Source organism: Canis lupus, chromosome 9 (genome assembly GCF_003254725.2).
Source record: "Canis lupus dingo isolate Sandy chromosome 9, ASM325472v2, whole genome shotgun sequence".
Lineage (NCBI taxonomy): Eukaryota > Metazoa > Chordata > Mammalia > Carnivora > Canidae > Canis > Canis lupus.
Genome location: NC_064251.1, coordinates 21,594,589 through 21,611,327, shown reverse-complemented (window position 1 = coordinate 21,611,327; position 16,739 = coordinate 21,594,589). Strand labels below are relative to the sequence as shown.

The following is a 16,739-nucleotide window of genomic DNA, read 5'->3' as shown; positions in this document are numbered from 1 at the left end:
GAAAGCAAGCAGGCAGCCTAGCCTCGAGGGCTAAGTGTTAGGGAGAAAGGATTCTGAAGGGCGCAGCGGCGGAGGCCGCAAAGCAGCCGCACCAGCAGCCCCCACAGGCAGCCCAGTCCCGCGGGGCCCGGAGTCACAGGCGCAGGAACAAGATGGCGTCAGCTCTCAGGGTCTTGCCTGCGCCCCCGCGACTCTGCACTGCGGCAGCCGACCCAGGCCTCTCCCCATTGGCTGACTGCAATGAGGTCATCGTGGGGGCGGGGCCGGCGGCTGCGCGGGGGCAGGGCTTTGCGGACGCACGCGCGTCGAGCGCCGCTGTCCCGAGCCGCTGAAGCTGCGGGCTTGGTCTGGGGCGGCTGCTTTGGCTGCGGCCCGGCCCCCGGCTGAAGGTGAGCGGGGGATGTAGGTACAGCGCGGCAGCGAGCGGCGTCGGAAGGGCACGGGAAATGCTCCTAACAGTCTCCTCGCTTGTCAAAAGGAATTAAGCAGGGACCTTAGGTCTCTGAGAGGAAATGAGGGGTTCACCCCTCTTCGGGCACCCCGCCTGAGGGCAGAGGAATCGGAGGTTCATTCCTCTTTGGAGGCCCTGAACCCTTCCCCCATTTAAGGCGGAGGCGGAGGAACAGAAGGTTACTGGGTAGGCAGAAGAATTTGGGGGGCTTCTTAAAGGGGCTTCCAATTCAATGGTCCCTCCCCCACCTTTAATCACTTCTGAAGGTAGGTGTGCCTGGGCTCAAGGGAATTCCTGCTTTCTCACTGGGTAGACAGGAAATGAAGCAGGTGAATTTGAATACCTCGTAGGAGGCGAGGACTGGATAACAATTGTGAGGCTGGGCGCCCGCCGCTTTATTTATACTTACGTTGTGCGGAATGAATTACTGTTTCTTCGTATTTTGTTTTGTGACATCCTCACCCCCGAATCGCTTTGGTCTGTTTAGTTTTCTCTTTGGCTCCAGCGGGAGAGATATGTTCTAGGGAGACTTGTAATCATTAAAGACCAGAAGGAGGGAGGCAACTCTGAGGCTGTCATTATTGGCAGCCCCTGAACTCTGCTGATCAGGCATGATTTTACCTGCTTCAGAGGTTGTGGAATCTCTCCTTGTTTTGGGGAGGATGTGGGAGGGTTTGTAACAGCTGTTTTGGGTGACTCAGGTATAGACCATTTTAAAGGCAGGCTACATAATCTCTTGAGAAATTGTTGCTTATGTCTGAGTGTGTTGTTTTGCTGCCTTGAACATCAAATGCCCAAAGGTATTGTCATTCAGATTTCTCAAAATGTCTTCCCGCCTTGCAGAGCAGTAACTCTTCCTTTGATGCCAGTTTCACGTATCATTATGGTTGCCCTCATGATACTAAAAATACTGTACGGTTTGCTGAGTTTAGATAGGGTACAGCCTGTGCCTCACAATAGCTGATTGAGAATAAATAATTGCAGTTTCAGGACCACTGATAGCGCCATTGTCTTTCATACTGGCCAAGGGTAAGACAGCCCTAAAAGGAAACCTTTATTGGCTCATGCATGAGAAGCTTTAACAGATGGAAGAATGTAATTAATCTTGAAGATGGGGATAAAAAAATAGAAAGCTACGGGGGTGGCAAGCTTGTTCTTTGTGGTTTGATAAAACTGCTTTGTCATTATCAATGTATTCCTGTCATGCTGGACTTGAAATTGAACTTAATTTGCAGGCTTTTTTTTTTTTTTTTAAACTAGTAGGCTCCACACCCAAGGTGGGGCTTGAACTCATGACCCTGAGATCAAGAGTCACATGCTGTGCTAACTGAACCAGCCAGGTGCCCCTGCCCCCCACCTCCCTTCCTGAGATAATGCTGATGTGTTTAGATTCCTTTGGGAGAAAATGGTGTTTTCTGAGGAGTTAGAAGGTTAAGCCCTTTAAAGTAGCCATAGCTCTAGGATAGTGCTGGGACTCCAGCAGTTAGAATGGGCAGTAGAGGTTAAAAAACTAGTCTCAACAGAGACATCCTTTATGAAAGGGTAATGTAGGTTTCTTCTGTTTGTTTCCTAACACAAGCCAAAAAAAGGTGCAGTGTGGACGTCACCAGATCATAATACCCTGTCCAGGGCATTTAAAGAGCTGTTTGGGAATCCCAGTTCCTGTTTTTGAACGTGGATACATTCTTATGTATTGAGACTCCTTAAAATGTTGTCATTTAATCCTGATGTTGACTGTGAAGGAAGTGACTTTTCATCAGGTACTCTGTGGGAGAGGATTTTGCAATTTTTGCAATTTCTCCTCTCAGTCCTTCTAAGCAGGATGTTAAAGATCTGTCTGCATAAGGTGGTAGACATGAAATGCAAAACAAAAGAGCCTTACTGTTGTTGTGTTTGCTCTTAGCCCTGTAATGCAGTTTTCTCTTTTTGCCTTAGGTTGGAGAGAAATCCAGGTACTCTGTTGACTGGTACTTCCCGCCACCATGGGGGAGCTTTTCCGGAGTGAGGAGATGACACTGGCTCAGCTTTTTCTACAGTCAGAAGCTGCTTATTGTTGCGTCAGTGAATTAGGGGAACTGGGAAAGGTTCAGTTTCGTGATGTAAGTAGTTGTGGGGCTGCTTCTTGAATACCGCTGAACTGTTTTTCTTAGGGGCAGTTGCCTTGTGATGAATGTTTTGCTTTTTATTTGCAAAAATAACATTATAGCACTGGCTTAATATTGGTAGAGTGTACATTTTCAATTGTCTCTCTAGAGGTAAGAATGTTTTGTGCCAATCTTTCCACGATTTTACTAACTCCCCCTTTGAGAATAATCCTAAGCAGTCTCAAGGTGATTGCCTGAGATGCAAGTAGAGGACACCACTCTAACCTGTTCAAGGCTTACACTTTGCTTTTGGCCTCTTTAATACCATAGCAAGTTATTTTTAAAAAATGTCATAGCTCTTCCATACAGTAGGAAGTATTTATTACAAAATTTGATGTGTCCTGTTACAGATGTATAAGTAAGCATATACTAAGATACTGAATCAACTTCTGTTGGAATGAATGAGGAGTGGTCAGAAAGGGGTGGAATTCATCAATATAGGCTTCCTGAAATTGGCATGCTGAAATTATAATCTGGTGACATAGTACATTTCTAATTCTCTTTGAACCTTTTTATACCTTCTGTTTTCTAATGTTCTTCCTGACTGATTCCTTCTCTGACCTTGTGGGGTCTCACTGCTGTCTTTCCCTAGCCTCTCTTTTATCTTCTCCACTGTGGCCCTCTGTGTCTGTTTCCCAAGCTCTCTCTGCTCTCTCTGGATGAGTTTCTCCATACCCTCATCTTCCTTATTCACCTTTTTTTGATGATCTCTTCTATTCTCAAATCTTCCACTTTTATTTAGTGAGTCCCAAATCTGTATCTCTGGCCCTGACAGCTCCCAAATGTCATCTCTAAATTTACAGCTAAGAATTCTATCATCTCTGCTTCTCCTGGTAGCATGTCTAAATCCTACCACTTACACCTTTTCCTAAACTATTTCTTCATTCTGATTTCCTAAAATTTGAGCTAATGCATCGATATTCTTCCAGTTTTCTAGACTTGAGACCTAAATCAAACCTAAGTCACCCTTAATTTGCAATCCTTCATTTGGTCTATGGTATCTTCCCCCTCCTAACACCCACTGTGTCTATTCAGCATTCTTCATTTTTACTTACGATGTATTGCAATCATAGGGAAAATTATAGGGAAAAACATAATGAATACCTGTGTTTCTACTAACATTCCACATACAATTGAAGGCTTCTGTGTATCCTTCCTCCATGCTATTTCTCTCCCCACCTCCCTAGAGGTAACCTCTGCATTGATTTTTGCTTTTTTTTTTTTTTTAATGTAAGCTCCATGCCCAGCATGAACTCAGCCAGAGACCAAGAGTTGCATGCTCTATTGACTAAGCAAACCATGAGCCCAGTTTTTGCTTTTATCATTCCATATATTTTTGTTTTTGTTTTTAAAAATTTTATTTGGGAGAGTGAGAACGAAGGGGAGAGAGAGAGAGAGAGCATGCATGCGCGCACAAGCAGTGGGGGAGGGGCAGAGAGAAAGGGAGAAGCAGACTCCCTGCTGAGCAGGGAGTCTGATGTGGGACTCCATCCCAAGACTCTGGGGTCATAACTTGAGCTGGAGACAGACCCTTAGCCAACTGAGCCACCCAAGTGCCCCTCCCAGGTGTTTTTTTTTTTTTTTTTTTTTTTTTTTTTTTTATGATAGTCATACAGAGAGAGAGAGAGAGAGAGAGGCAGAGACATAGGCAGAGGGAGAAGCAGGCTCCATGCACCGGGAGCCTGACGTGGGATTCGATCCTGGGTCTCCAGGATCGCGCCCTGGGCCAAAGGCAGGCGCCAAACCGCTGCGCCACCCAGGGATCCCTCCCATGTGGTTTTTAAAAAAAATTTTCTGTGTATGTATATATCACTAAGTAGTCATATATACTAGTATAATTTTGCATGTTTTATTTATTTTTTAAAAATTTTTAAAAGATTATTTATTTATTAATAAGAGATACAGACAGAGAGGCAGAAACATATACACAGACTCCCTGCGGGGAGTCTGAATCAGGACTTGATCCCAGGACCACGGGACACAGCCTGAGCCAAAGGCAGACCCTCAACCACTGAGCCACCCAGGTGCCCCTATTTTGCATGTTTTAAAACTATATGCATGGTATATTGTATATATCCTTCAACAGTGCTTTTTGTTTTTTATTTTATTTATTTATTTTTTAGAATTTATTTATTCATGAGACACACACACACACACACACACAGACACAGGCAGAGGAAGAAGCAGGCACATGCAGGGAGCCTGAAGTGGGACTGGATCCCGGGTCTCCAGGATCACGCCCAGGGCTGAAGGCGGCGCTAAACCACTGAGCTACCCGGGCTGCCCAACACTGTGCTTTTTAAATTCATTATTTATGAGATTTGACCATGGGGTACAGGTAGTACTAGTTCATTTCTTTAAATGGCTTTATAGTTATTATATACACAGTCTATCATGTTTTCCTTATGATGAACAGTTCTTTGTTATTACAGTGTTGCAAGCAAGATTCTTGTATGTCTCTTGGTATACATGCAGGATAGTTTCTCCAGAGCAGTGGTTCTCAAACGTTTTGGTCTAAGGGCCTCTTTACACTCCAAAAACATGATTGAGGACCCCAAAGTTTTTATGTGAGTTATAGCTATCAATATTTATTGTATTGGAAATTAAAACTGAGATATGCTTAAAATGCTTATTTACTTAAAAATCACAAAAATAAACCTGGTATGTGTTATATCATAAATAACTTTTTTTTTTTTAAGATGTCATTTATTTATTCATGAGAGACACACAGAGAGAGGCAGAGACACAGGCAGAGGGAGAAGCAGGCTTCATTTAGGAAGCCTGATGCAGAACTCAATCCCTCTGGGATCACACCCTGAGTCAAAGGCAGATGCTCAATTACTGAGCCACCTATGTGTCCCACATAAATAACCTTTTTATGAAAAATAACTATATTTTCTGAAACAGAAAACAAAAATAGAGGAATGGCATTGTGTTTACATTTTTGAAAATCTTTTTAATGTCTGAATTAATAAAAGATAGCTGGATTCTCCTATCTGCTTCTGTAGTCATCTGGCTGCAATGTATACCATGAGCCTCTGGTAAACTTCACTGAACACTCATGAGAGAGAGAGGATGAAAAAGGCAAATGATGTTCTAGTGTTACTGTGTAGAGTATTGATCTCAAAGACTTGCTGCTGTGTCAGGGATTATAAGTATGGCATTGCTGAGTATGGTGGGCCTCTTTAACTGTGACGTGTGTTAAAGCCTACTTGACAGTGTCATACCTGTTCAAATTTACGATTGTTGGTTGAAAGTTCCTGTTGTTTTATAACTGTGTCAATATAGCTTAAAGAAATTTGCCAATATGATGGGTGTGAGATGCTATATTTTTTGTTTTAATTTGCATTTTCTTGGTTAGTACACTGGGTATCTTTTATCTGTTTTTTTTTTTTTTAAGATTTTATTTATTTATTCACGAGAGACACAGAGAGGCAGAGACATAGGCAGAGGGAGAAGCAGGCTCCATGCAGGGAGCCCGATGGGGGACTCGATCCTGGGACTCTAGGATCGCACCCTGGGCCGAAGGCAGGTGCTAAACCACTGAGCCACCCAGGTGTCCCTCTTTTTATCTGTTTATTGGACATAAGGGGTTTCATTTCCCATGAATGTGTTGTCCATACCATCTGCTTGTTTTTCATTGGATTGCTTGTCTGGCTTATTGACTTGTAGAATATGTAAAAGTTCTTCTTATCTACTGGAAGCTAATCTTTTTCTAATCCTTTACTGACAATTTGGCTTGTCTTTTTCCTTTGTTTATGGTATATGTTGTCATGTAAAAGTTATTGTTCTTTTTTGCTTGTTGGTATTTTTTGCCCTTAATTTTTATTTTGAAAATTTCAAGGCTGAATACTCTGGTGTGGATTCATCAGTTGTTAACATTTTGCTATATTTGATAAAATCTTTTTTATTGCACCATTGGAGAGTAAACTATTTTCTCCTTTCAAATCATTTTATTTTATTTTATTTTATTTTATTTTATTTTATTTTATTTTATTTTATTATTTTATTTTTCCAAATACATAAGGACCATTACTAACGTGTTGAAGAAGAGTAACAGCAAACTAATACTGGTTGGGATTGTGTTCAGCTGTATGTAACTGAAAACCCAAGTGATAGGGGTGTACTTTTCTCATGGAACATGAAGCTGAGCTTCACGTTATCATCAGTGTTCTAGTAAGATCATTCTGTATCTCTTTTTTGCCTTTGAGCATTTGGCTTTTGTACTTGTAGATGACCACCACAGTTCCAGGTGTTACATCCATATTCTAGGCAAGAAGAAGAAAGTGGAGGGAAGATGGAGAAATGGTTTTATCAGGAGAAAAAACAACAACAAAAAAATCCTCAGAAATCCTCAGGAGACTTTCCTAATTTATGTTAACCAGTTTTTTGTTTTGCTTTTTTTTTTAAGATTTTAGGGCAGCCCCGGTGGCACAGCGGTTTGGCGGTGGCACAGCAGTTTGGCGCCGCCTGCAGCCCGGGGCGTGATCCTGGAGACCCTGGATCGAGTCCCATGTCAGGCTCTCTGCATGGAGCCTGCTTCTCCCTCTGCCTGTGTCTCTGCCTCTCATTCTCTCTCTGTGTCTCTATAAATAAATAAATAAAATCTTAAAAAAATAATAAATAAAGATTTTATTTATTTATTCATGAGAAACACAGAAAGAGAGGCAGAGACACACACAGGCAGAGGGAGAAGCAGGCTCCATGCAGGGACCCCCATGTGGGACTCAGTCCTGGGACTCCAGGATCGTGCCCTGGGCCGAAGGCAGGTGCCAAACTGCTGAGTCACCCAGGGATCCCCTGTGTTAACCAGAATTATGACATAGTCTAGCTGCAAGGGAGTCTGGGAAAAGTGGTTTTTCAACTGAGCAGTAACTGCCTTGAACAAATTGAGATTTTTGTTAATAAGGAAGTAGGGTATTATCTGTTACATGGCATTCTTGTCTATGCTCCTGACTTTAAGGAGAATCTTTTTTAATTCACAAATTAATTTTTATTAATTTTAAGTTTATTTATTTAAGTAATCTCTACACCCAGTGGGGGCTTGAACTCAGTGACCCCAAGATCAAGAGTCACGTGCTCTTGCGACTGAGCCAGCCAGGTGCCCCAATATTTCACAATGTAAATAGAACATTTACTCTTAAATTCTTGGAAAATTCTATTAAATTATAGATTCCTTTCAATTTCTGATTTTATTGCCATAAATGATTATGGAATTTTATGGGTTGCCTTTTCTTCATTTATTGAGGTTATCACCACAGTCAGCTTTAGAATTTTTATTACCCAAGACAAGAGACTCTATACCATTAACAGTCACTGCCTATTTCCTCCCAATCCCCCTCTTCCCATCACACTCCCTGACAGCCACTAATCTACTTTCAGTTTCTATGGATTTGCCTATTCTGAACATTTCATGTCAATAGAATCATATACTATGTAGTCTTTTCTGACTGGCTTCTTTCATCTGGCATGTTTTCAAGGTTCGTCCATGTTGTATCTTGTATCTATTTTTCCTGTGAAATTATGCAATTGTGAAATTGTATTAAAATGAGTGTATTAAAAAAAAGTGTATTAAAATGAGTGTCAGTTTCAGGTATAAGGCAGAGTTGTTATCTATCTTCTCGGCAAAAGATACCACTCTGGGTTTTAGAGAGACAATTGAATAAGACATTTTCCTCACTCAACTTGTTCAAAATCTTCTGTGACTCACCTGTCTCCTTATCCAGGCTTCTCTTTGACATACTTCTCTACTGTTCAGCCCCTTATTGTTTAACACTTAAAATCACAATGACAGTTTGCATTCTTTTGATCAATGCATGTTGAGTATTTTTTTTTTAATTTTTTAATTTTTTTTATTTTATTTATGATAGTCACACAGAGAGAGAGAGGCAGAGACACAGGCATAGGGAGAAGCAGGCTCCATGCACTGGGAGCCCAACGTGGGATTCGATCCCGGGTCTCCAGGATCGCGCCCTGGGTCAAAGTCAGGCACCAAACCGCTGCGCCACCCAGGGATCCCGCATGTTGAGTATTTTACATTATTATCGGAGGCATTTCTCCCAGCATCCCTGAGAAGTAGAACCTACTTTTATTTTTAAATTTTTTTAAATTTTTTATTTATTTATGATAGTCCCACACACAGAGAGAGAGAGAGAGAGAGAGAGGCAGAGACACAGGCAGAGGCAGAAGCAGGCTCCATGCACCGGGAGCCCGACGTGGAACTCGATCCCGGATCTCCAGGATCGCGCCCTGGGCCAAAGGCAGGCGCCAAACCGCTGTGCCACCCAGGGATCCCCTAGAACCTACTTTTAAATAGTGGAATTTATCATTCTCATTTTCCAGACTAGGAACCTATGACATAGATGAAAATAGCTATCCAGGACACACAGATCTGTACCCCCAGACTGTCTGACTCCTCTGCTTATGTTTTTTTATTTTATTTTAAGATTTTATTCATTATTTAAGAGGCACAGAGAGAGGGGCAGAGACACAGTCAGTGGGAGAATCATGCTCCCTGTGGGGAGCCTGATGTGGGACTCAATCCCAGGACTCTGGGATCATGACCTGAGCCAAAGGCAGATGCTCAACCACTGAGCCACCCAGGCATCCCTGCCTATGTTCTTTTAAATTGAGATAGGCCAAAAAAAGTCACCATTTTACAGTGTACAATTCATTGGTTTTTAGTGTATTCACAGTTATGCAGCTGTCACCACTAATTCCAAAACATTTCATTATCCTCAAAAGAAGCCTTGTACCCATTAGCAATCACTCCTCATGACTCCCTCCACCACCCTGACCAACTACTTAATCTCTATCTCTACGGATTTCCCTATTTTGGACATTAAACATGATTGGAATCATATGATATGTTGCCTTTTGTGTCTTGATTCTTTGGCCTACTATATTGTTTTCAGGGTTCATCAACGTTGTAGCTTGTATTAAGACTTCATTCCTTTTTATGGCTGAGTGATATTCTGTGGTATGTATATACTGCCATTTGTTTATTCATTCATCAGTTGATAAGCATATTTGGGTTGTTTCTACTTTTTGACTCTTGTCAGTAATGCTGCTCTAAGCATTTGTGTACAAGTATTTGTTTGAGTGCTTATACCTAAGGGTGGAATTGCTGGGTCATATGGTAATTCTGTGTTTAATTTTTTGAGGAACCTCCAGACTACTTTTTCTTTTTTTAAATATTTTATTTATTTATTCATGACAGAGAGAGAGAGAGCGAGAGAGAGGCAGACAGAGACACAGGCAGAGGGAGAAGCAGGCTCCATGCAGGGAGCCTGATGCAGGACTGGATCCCAGGTCTCCAGGCTCACACCCCGAGCTAAAGGCAGCACTATACCACTGGGCCACCGGTGCTGCCCAAGACTACTTTTCACAGCAGCCACACACCAGCAATATACAAGGGTTCCAATTTTTTTCCACCTCACCGATAATGGCTATTTTCCATTTAAAAATTTTATTATAGCTGTCCTAATGGCTATGAAGTTGTATCTCATAGTGGTTTTTTTTTTTTTTTTTAAGATTTTATTTATTTCTGAGAATACACAGAGAGGAGAGAGAGAAGCAGAGACACAGGCAGAGGGAGAAGCAGGTGCCATGCAAGGAGCCTGACGTGGGACTCGATCCCGGGTCTCCAGGATCAGGCCCTGGGCCAAAGGCGGCACTAAACCGCTGAGACACCCAGGCTGCCCTGGTTTTTCTTTTTAAGATTATTTATTTATGGGATCCCTGGGTGGCGCAGCGGCTTAGCGCCTGCCTTTGGCCCAGGGCACGATCCTGGAGACCCGGGATCGAATCCCACATCGGGCTCCCGGTGCATGGAGCCTGCTTCTCCCTCTGCCTGTGTCTCTGCCTCTCTCTCTCTTTCTCTGTGACTATCATAAAAAAAAAAAAAAGATATTTATTTATTTATTCATGAGAAATAGAGAGAGAGACATAGGCAGAGGAAAACAGGCTTCCCGAGGGGAGCCTGATGTGGGGACTTCATCCCAGGACTCCGGTATCACGCCCAGAGCCAAAGGTAGAGGGTTCAACTGCTGAGCCACCCAGGCATCCCTCATAGTGGTTTTGATTTGCATTTCAAATGGCCAGTTATGTGGAGCATCTTTTCATATGCTTATTGTCCATTTGTATAAATTTTTTTTTTTTTAATTCTAAAATCATCCTTGCAAGCCTGGGTAACCCAACTTGGTCATTAGTTGTATTTTGAAAGAATTTGGAGGATGGTTTCCTAATATTATATTAGGATTTTTTTCACTTATATAGTAGTCCCTTTTTTTATCCCTGGAGGATACATTCCAAGTATATACATACCACTGTGGGTGCTTGAACCCACAGATAGTACTAAACCCAAATATGCATATTGTATTTTGCTATACATACATACCTATGATAAAGTTTAATTTATAAAGTAGGCACAGTAAGAGATTAACAAACAATAATAACATAGAACAATTATAGTCCTACACTTTAATGAAAGTATGTGAATGTGGTCAATCTCTCAATGTCATATTATACTGTACTACTTGGGAGGATATGAGAGGATAAAATGCCTTTGTAAGGAGAAGAATGAGGTGGATGATGTAGGCTTGGTGACATAGCATTAGTCTACTTTGACTTTCTGACCAAAGGAGGATCACTTGCTTCCGGACCACAGTTGACTGCAGTAACTAAAACCATGAATAAGGGGAAACTGCTATATCAATAAGTGATATTGGCTTTTATTTTTATTTTAATTAAATTAATTAATTAATTTTGATATTGGCTTTTAGTGTCCTTTCTGAAACTACTATTATCTGGTATCAAGTTTATACTGACCAATCTTACTAATTGAAGAGTGTTCCTTCATTTTTCCACTTTTGAACAATTTTTCAAAGATTTGGGCTTTTCTAGTCTTTGAAAGATTAGTAGAAACTATCTTTAAACGTTGTAGGCTTGATAGTCTTATTTTTAAAATAACCCCAGTGTGGGGCTTGAGCTCACAGCCCTGAGATCAAGAGTACATATTCCACGGACTGAGCCAGTGAGGCGCCGATAGGCCTGATATTTTTAGATGGATATATTTTATTTATTTATTTATTTTTAAATGATTTTATTTATTTATTCATGAGAGAGAGGTAGAGACATAGGCAGAGGGAGAAGCAGGCTCCATTCCATGCAGGGAGCCTGACATGGGACTCGATCCTGGGTCTCCAGGATCACACCCTGGGCTGAAGGCAGCGCTAAACCGCTGAGCCACCCAGGCTGCCCAAATAACCAGCTTTTAAGAAAATAATAAAAATCTAAAAATATATTAAAAAGTAAAAAATATAACAAAACCAAAAATAGCTTTTGGTTTGGTGGATCTCCTCTGGAACTTTCATTCATTTCTGCTCTTTGTTGTTTTCTGTTGTTTTCCTGTCACCTTGTTCTTACTTCTTGAACACTTGGCACATTTGTTTTTAGTTTATTCTAGTACATGCATTTAAGGCTATACATTTCCTTTTTTTTTTTTTTTTTGTAAGATTTATGTATTTATTTTAGAGAGGGCAGGGAGAAAGAGTTTCTTTTTTTAAAGATTTTATAAATTTATGTATTTATTTATTTATCTTTTTTTAAGATTTATTTATTTATTTATGATAGACATAGAGAAAGAGAGGCAGAGACACAGGAGGAGGGAGAAGCAGGCTCCATGCCAGGAGCCCAATGTGGGACTTGATCCCAGGACTCCAGGATCATGCCCTGCGCCAAAGGCAGGTGCTAAACCGCTGAGCCACCCAGGGATTCCCAGATTTTATTTATTTATTCATGAGAGAAACAGAGTGAGAGGCAGAGACATAGGCAGAGGGAGAAGCAGGCTCCACGCAGGGAGCCTGATGTGGGATTTGATCCCAGGACTCCAGGATCACGCCCTGGGCTGAAGGTGGTGCTAAACCGCTGAGCCACCCGGGCTGCCCAAGAAAGAATTTTAAACAGACTCCATGCTGTACTTCGAGCCCAACGCAGGACTCAATCACACAACCTGAGCTGAAACCAACAGTTCAATATTTAATTGACTGTGCCATCCAGGTGGCCCTAAATTTCCTTTTATTTTATTTTTTTAAAGATTTTATTTATTCATGAGAGAGAGAGAAAGAGAGAGGCAGAGACACAAGCAGAGGGAGAAGCAGACTCCATGCAGGAAGCCCGACATGGGACTTGATCCTGGGTCTCCAAGATCACGCCCTGGTCCGAAGGTGGTGCTAAACCACTGAGCCACCCGGGCTGCCCCTAAATTTCCTTTTATATAGTACTTTATTTTTTTTAAAGAAGGATTTATTTTTTTATTATTATTAATTTTTAAAGATTTTGATTTATTTATTCGTGAGAAATACAGAGAGAGAGCGCGGCAGAGGCATAGGCAGAAGAAGCAGGCTCCATGCAGGGAGCCTGACGTGGGACTTGATCCTGGGTTCCAGGATCACACCCTGGGCTGAAGGCAGGTGCCCAACCGCTGAGCCACCCAGGCTTCCCTTAAATAGTACTTTAGCTGCATCCCACAGAGTTTGATCTTGACATTAAAAAATAAAATTTTAGGAGAGCCTAGGTGTCTTAGTCAATTAAGCGTGTGCTTTTGGCTCAGGTCATGATCCCAGTCTCCTGGGATCAAGCCCCACATTGGGTTCCCTAATCAGTGGGGAATCCACTTCTCCCTTTCCCCCTACTTGTATGCATGTTCTGTCTGTCTCTTTCTCAAATAAAATCTAAACAATAAAATATTTTTATTTTAAGTAGACTCCATGCCAAACACGGGCTTGAACTCACAACCTCAAGACCGAGTTGCACAGTCTCTGATCTTTACATTTTCATTATCATTACATTCTAAATATTTTTAAATTTTTTTAAAATTTTTATTTATTTATGATAGTCACAGAGAGAGAGAGAGGCAGAGATATAGGCAGAGGGAGAAGCAGGCTCCATGCACCGGGAGCCCGATGTGGGATTCGATCCCGGGTCTCCAGGATCGCGCCCTGGGCCAAAGGCAGGTGCCAAAGCGCTGCGCCACCCAGGGATCCCACATTCTAAATATTTTAATAATTTCTTTAATTATCTTTTTTTTTTTTCAAGATTTTTTATTTTTTTAAGGGGGGGGCATGAGCAGGTTGGAGGCAGAGGGAGAGGGAGAATCAGACTCCCACTGAGCAGGGAGCCCAATGCTGGGCTCAATCCTAGAACTCTGGATCATGACCTGAGCTAAAGGTAGAGGCTTAACCAAGTGAGCCACCAAGGCTCCCTATTCTCTTTAAAGTAAAATTTAAAAAAAAAGATTTATTTTATTTTATTTTACTTTACTTTATTTTATTTTATTTCATGAGAACGCAAGCAGGGTGAGGAGCAGAGGGTAAGGGAGAGGCAGAAATAATCTGAAGCAGATTCTGCATTGAGCGCCCACGAGCTTGATCTTGCAACCTCGAGATCATGAGCTGAGCTGAAACCAAGAGTTGGATGCTTACTGACTGAGCCAGGCACCACTAAGAATTTTGTTATGATTTCTTCTTTTGAACCATGAGATATTTAGGACTATTTTAGAATTTCCAAGTATGTCATTTAGGTGTTCGTTTTTTTTTTTTTTTTTTTAATTTATTTATTTAGAGAGAGAGCATGCATGCACAGAGCCAGGGGAGTAGGGGCAGAGGGAGAGTTTGTTTCGTTTTTTTTTTTTTTTTTTTTTTTTAAGATTTTATTTATTTCAGAGAAAGAGAGTGAGAGGGTTTGCACATATGAGCAGGGGTGGGGGCAGAGGGAGAGAGAGAATCCCAAGCCTACTTCACACTGAACATGGAGCCCAACTCAGGGCTCGATCCCACAACCCCAAGATCACAACCTGAGCCAAAATCAAGAGTTGGGCAGTCAAGACTGGGCCACCCAGACACCCCTAGGTTGTATTTTTTGTATTGATTTATTTTTAAAAAATATTTATTTGAGAGAGTCTCTACTTCTCTGTGTGTGTCTCTCATGAATAAATAAATAAAATTTAAAAACAAACAAACCAGGAGTTGGATGCTTAACTGACTGAGGCACCAAGGCACCCCTTGATACTGATTTCTTTTTTTCTTTCTTTTTTTTTTTTTTTTTTTAAAGATTTTATTTATTCATTCATGAGAGACACACACAGAGAGAGACAGAGATAGAGGCAGAGGGAGAAGCAGGCTCCACGCAGGGAGCCCGGCGTGGGACTCCATCCCAGGACTCCAGGATCACACCCTGGGCCAAAGGCAGGCGCCAAACCACTGAGCCCCCAGGGATCCCTTGATATTGATTTCTAACTTAATTGCATTATCATAGAACATTGTATAGTACCCATTCTTTAATGAGATTTGCTGTGTGACCTATTTTGTAGTCAGCTTTCATAATTAACTCATAAATAGAGAACTCTTGGATGCTTTGCCTCTGTCTGTATGTGTCTATATATGTGTATATATATGTATATTAGATTAAGCTTATTAGGTTGTTCACATATTCTCTGTCCTTATATTTGGTAGACTTGATATATTAATAATTTAAAAGTATATTTAAAATTTCCTACTACATGGGGCACCTGTGTGGTTTAGTCAGTTAAGCTTCTGCCTTTGGCTCAGTTCATGATCCCAGGATCCTGGGATTGAACACCATGCCCCCTCACCTCACCTCCCCCCTCCTTGTCTCTGCTCAGCAGGGAGCCTGCTTCTCTTCCTCTGCCAGCCACTCTGCCTACTGGTCTGTGCTTGTGCACTCTCTTTCTTTCTGTCAAATAAATAAAATCTTTAAAAAAATAAATAAAAATTTCCCCTTCATAGATTTGTCAGTGTCTCCTTGTGGTTCTGCTATTCTTTTGGAAATATTTTTGAGGATGCCTTGCCCAGATATTTTGAAACGCCTTACCTGAAACTGGCTGAAATTGAACTTTGCCTCCAGATAATGAAACCAGTAAAGTTATTAGGAGTCTTGTGGCTACTTTCACTTCACTGTCATGTTTATTGAAGTGGAAATTTCAAGTAGAGGGTCAATATACTGCCTTCTTGGTGAAAGAAACAAACATTTTATTAGAGACGTGGAAGTTTAGGATTGTTGTATTTTCCTGGAAACTGTAGTGATTTTCATAATCACTTATAATGCTTTTTGCCTTAAGTTCTCTCTAAATTAATATAATACCAATAATGTACTTACTAGTTTCTCCATCATTAGTCATCCCCTCTTACAATTTATTCTTCATACATAGTATTATTCTTCAAAAAAGTAAATCTTTAAAAAGTGTTTTTAAAAAATCAGATTGATTCCATTCTGCCTAGGGAACTATTTTTCCCCCTTCTGATTGTGCGAATTATTTATGTCTCTGAGTCGCTTGTCATGGTCTTTTTGCTTCATTCTGCCTATTTTTGGTTGGTGAACTTTGCCTCATCCCACAGAGTCTAGCTCAGGTGTTTCCTTTGTACATTTTTTATACTTGCTCATTTTTTCTCATAGTTACTCCTGTGTATGTTCATTCCTTTCTTTTGTTCTTCCATTTGTTTTTTCTCCTTCCTTCCATTCTTCCTTCCTTTTTTTCTTCCCACTTTTTTTTTTTTAATGGATGTAAAATTTATATTCACCGAAATGCAGAGACCTTAAGAGTACAATTTGATGATTTGGTAAATGTTTATACCTTTGCACCCACCACCCCAGGCAAGATATAGAATATTTCCATCAGCCCAGAAAGATATCTTGTGCCTACTTCTGGTCATTCTCCACTGTTTTGTTTTCTACCATCATCTAGTTTTGCCTGTTTTTGAACTTTATGTGAATGGAATCATACATTGCAAAACCTTATGTTTGACTTATTTAATTTAAGCTCATGTTGAGATGTATTTATTTTTATGTGTATCTATCGTTGATTCTTTTTATATTATGGAGTAGTATTTATTCCATTGTATGAATACACCACAATGTCTTTATCTGTTCTGTTGTTGGATATTTGGAACATTGCCAGTTTGGGGCTATTGTGAATAAAGCTGCTGTAAACATTCTTGTATAAGTCTCTGTAGACATGTTTCTATTTCTCAAACAAATACCTAGTACTAGAATGCTTAGTCATGATGTAGGTAGGTATATGTTAAATTGCATAAGAAACTGACAACAATATTTACTTTTTTAAAATA

At 40.9% G+C, this 16,739-nt stretch overlaps 1 protein-coding gene across 14 annotated transcripts in view; it reads left to right on the top strand.

The window, feature by feature from the left end:
* The first annotated feature begins 254 nt into the window (after nucleotides 1-254).
* Nucleotides 255-16,739, top strand: part of ATP6V0A1 (ATPase H+ transporting V0 subunit a1) — a 64,508-nt gene continuing 48,023 nt past the window's right edge. For 13 of the 14 annotated variants that reach the window (XM_049114691.1, XM_025440775.3, XM_049114690.1 and 10 more), the window contains exons 1-2: nucleotides 255-389; nucleotides 2,387-2,550. In XM_049114691.1, the coding sequence (XP_048970648.1) occupies nucleotides 2,434-2,550 (117 nt within the window). In that variant the 5' untranslated portion in view covers nucleotides 255-389; nucleotides 2,387-2,433. Of the gene's footprint in view, nucleotides 718-2,386; nucleotides 2,551-16,739 lie in introns of all 14 variants that reach the window. The other variant, XM_025440767.3, reaches the window with a different exon arrangement.